General features: G+C 39.9%; 1 protein-coding gene across 1 annotated transcript; it reads left to right on the top strand.

Moving 5' to 3' along the window:
• The first annotated feature begins 387 nt into the window (after positions 1–387).
• Positions 388–1,317, top strand: LOC127043880 (taste receptor type 2 member 40-like). The gene has a single exon (XM_050938118.1). The coding sequence runs from the start codon at positions 388–390 to the stop codon at positions 1,315–1,317; it is 930 nt and encodes a 309-aa protein (XP_050794075.1).
• The last annotated feature ends 1,862 nt before the right edge of the window (positions 1,318–3,179 follow it).

Below are 3,179 nucleotides of genomic sequence, written 5' to 3' on the forward strand. Positions count from 1 at the left end.
CATAGACTTTCTCCAACATTTCCCCTCTCCCACAGTATAAGGTACATTCAGAACCATAGCCACAGAGGTCTCACCTCTCACTCTAAGCAGGAATATAAATGGTAAGGTAAACCATGGTGAGTAGCAACTGACCATCTGTCCACCAACCTGTGGAAGAAAATATGTAAATACCAGATGTGTGAGTAGGCTGTGGATTCCAGAATTAAACCATTCTGAGATTTGCATCCCAAATATCAGCACTGGCAAAATGCTTCCCACGATCACTTTCAGATCATAGTTAAAAGACAGGCAGGCCGTGCATGCAGCTATGTGAATACCAACTGATCCCGGGGGAGATTTCTTCTTGAATGCCGCAAGAGGCAGGCAGTGCTGACTGAGAGTAGAAAAATGTTGCCTCAGTTTAGCATTCCACTAATTATTATAATAATTTTGGTCATTGGAGGGTTTGTTGGAAATGGATTTATTGCAGTCATTAGTTGCCTTGACTGGATCAAAAGTAGAAAAATCTCTTCCTCTGATATGATCCTGATCCCTCTGAGCACATCAAGATTTGTGTTGCAGGGGACGTTAATAGTGTATATCCACAGTCTCTACTTTCCAGATACAACCAAACTGACTCCTCTGCGTACAGCATCTGTTATCCTATGGATGTTTGTAAACCATGCCAGTCTCTGGTTTGCCACCTGCCTCAACATCTTGTACTGCATGAAGATCATCAGTTTCACCCAACCGCTCTTACTGCGAATGAAGCAGAGAATCTATGGGATGGTTCCATGGCTGCTCCTGGGGTCGGTGCTGATTTCTTCTGTCACCTCTATCCCATTGTTGTGGAATCCATGTGGAATTCAGCCCTGCAACTTAACAGGGGATCATTTAGAGAACAACTCTGTGGCAGACATTCATTTGGATAGCCCAGATCTCTTTTTTTTCCTGTACATTGCAGGGAGTTTCTTTCCTCTTACAATATCTTTAGTGTCTTCAATCCTATTAATTACTTCTCTGTGGAGTCACACCAAGAAGATGCAACAAAATATAACCAGCTTCAGGGATCCCAAGACAGGTGCTCATATAAATGCCATTAAAGCATTGATCTCTTTTCTTATCCTCTATGTTTCCAGTTTTGCTGCTCAAATTATATTATTACTGCTTAACAAGGTAGATAACCACATCTGGACTTTTGAAATCTGTGCAATAATGATTGCTGCATATCCTTCAGTACACCCCATTATCTTGATTTTAATTAATTCCAAACTAAAAGAGGCATCAGTGAGGATTATCCAGTGTGCAAAGTGCCATCTGAGAAAAGAGACTTCTTAAACCATATCATGAGACCCCAGAGGGATGCTATCTCTCCTGAAATAGAACTGGAATCAAGCCTGACCCCCCTTTTCTCAACATTTATTCTCTTTTCCACCCTCTCCCTCAATTAAAAATGACTTCTTCCTCTTAGGTATTAGTATGACTGGCATTCTTTACAACCTCAGAATATTGTCAGAGATTCAAATGTTATTTCCATCACTTTTCCCCATATGCACGTCACCAGAGGAGTCCATTTGAATTGGTCATCCATATGGGGACAAATCATCTCTATAATTACAAAGAAGAGTATCTGGCCTTGTGGTTTCTAAAGACCAGTGGGAATAAATTGAAAAGAAGCCAAACATGAACATTCTGGGCATCTTAAGTGACAAACCATAGACAGGATGCAGCATGGGCCCAGTCTTCCAGTTTTGTGGTGTCTGAATTGGACAGTAAAAGTATATGCACAGCTGGAGGTGGGGGGAAAAAAGCACAGTCAAAATTTACACAGGGATTAGTGAATCTGGCATCAAACAATATCTCATTGCTCCAAGACCTGAGACCAAAGAAAGATTAGATCTGGAGGAAACATGTCTGTATTTGTACATAACTGGCTCAGTATGTACACAGGATGTGTTTCCCAGCTTGATGATTCAGCTAAAAATAATACATAGGCAAAAACTAGGCATGTGAAAATAGGCAGCTGGATTGTGTTTGTAGATCAGGGGTAGGCAACCTATGGCATGCCTACCAAAGGCGACACGCGAGCTGATTTACAGTGGCACTCACACTGCCCGGGTCCTGGCCACAAGTCCGGGGGGCTCTGCATTTTAATTTAATTGTAAATAAAGCTTCTTAAACATTTTAAAACCCTTATTTACTTTACATGCAACAATAGTTTAGTTATATATTATAGACTTACAGAAAGAGACCTTCTAAAAACGTTAAAATGTATTACTGGCACGCAAACCCTTAAATGAGAGTGAATAAATGAAGACTCGGCACATCACTTCTGAAAGGTTGCCAACTCCTGTTTTAGATTATAACCTGAACAGAGTTTGTATGCATTAAGGCTCTGATATGCATTTAGCAATTCGGGGATTTAAATAGCTGATTCAAATTCACCCTCTTGTGCAAAGATATGCTTTATAATAGCTTGTTTTTTAGATGTTTATTGCCAAGATGATGAATATGGTATAGATACAGGCACAAAGACTGACTTTCATGGTTGCGCTAGAAAATTCCTTTCTGCATTGAATTGTCAGTGTTCTAATCTAGTCCCTGCACATGTGATTTGATAACTGATTGCTTGTTTCAGAGTAGCAGCCGTGTTAGTCTGTATCCGCAAAAAGAACGGGAGTACTTGTGGCACCTTGTGAGCAGTCATGAGCTATCTCTAGTACTGCAGCCTTCTATATTGTACATTCATATGCGGTTTCACATACTGTACAGCCACTCGAGTGGTGGAAGACTTTTGATCAAATACATAATTCAACAGATGTTCCCATAGTTCATCAAATAATGTGCCGAATTGTTCAGTTTTTAAGGTATTGGCCCAGGTCCAGTTTTCTCACACTATATGTTCTGTGTGCAGAAATATGGTTGGGTACAGGATTGTAAGTCTGCAGGGTCCCAGTCCTGGAACTGACTAGCAGCATGGTTTAGGGTAAATCACTTGCTCTTGTTGTGTCTGTTTCCATCTATAAAAATGGGGTTAATTGTATTTACCCTTATTTGTAAAATGCTTCTAGATCACAGCCAAAAATTGCTATCTAAATGGAAAGTAGATCAGTTTGCTTTGACTATGTTTTCTTGTTTTTGTTTTTCATTGGTTTTGTTGAAGGAGCTTTTACAGATAAATAAACATTTATTCAATATAA

This window comes from Gopherus flavomarginatus, chromosome 1 (assembly GCF_025201925.1).
Source record: "Gopherus flavomarginatus isolate rGopFla2 chromosome 1, rGopFla2.mat.asm, whole genome shotgun sequence".
NCBI classification, from domain to species: Eukaryota; Metazoa; Chordata; order Testudines; family Testudinidae; genus Gopherus; species Gopherus flavomarginatus.

Bases quoted from the DNA above. Each gene is read 5' to 3' on its own strand.
- LOC127043880 (XM_050938118.1), top strand. From the start codon at position 388: ATGTTGCCTCAGTTTAGCATTCCACTAATTATTATAATAATTTTGGTC.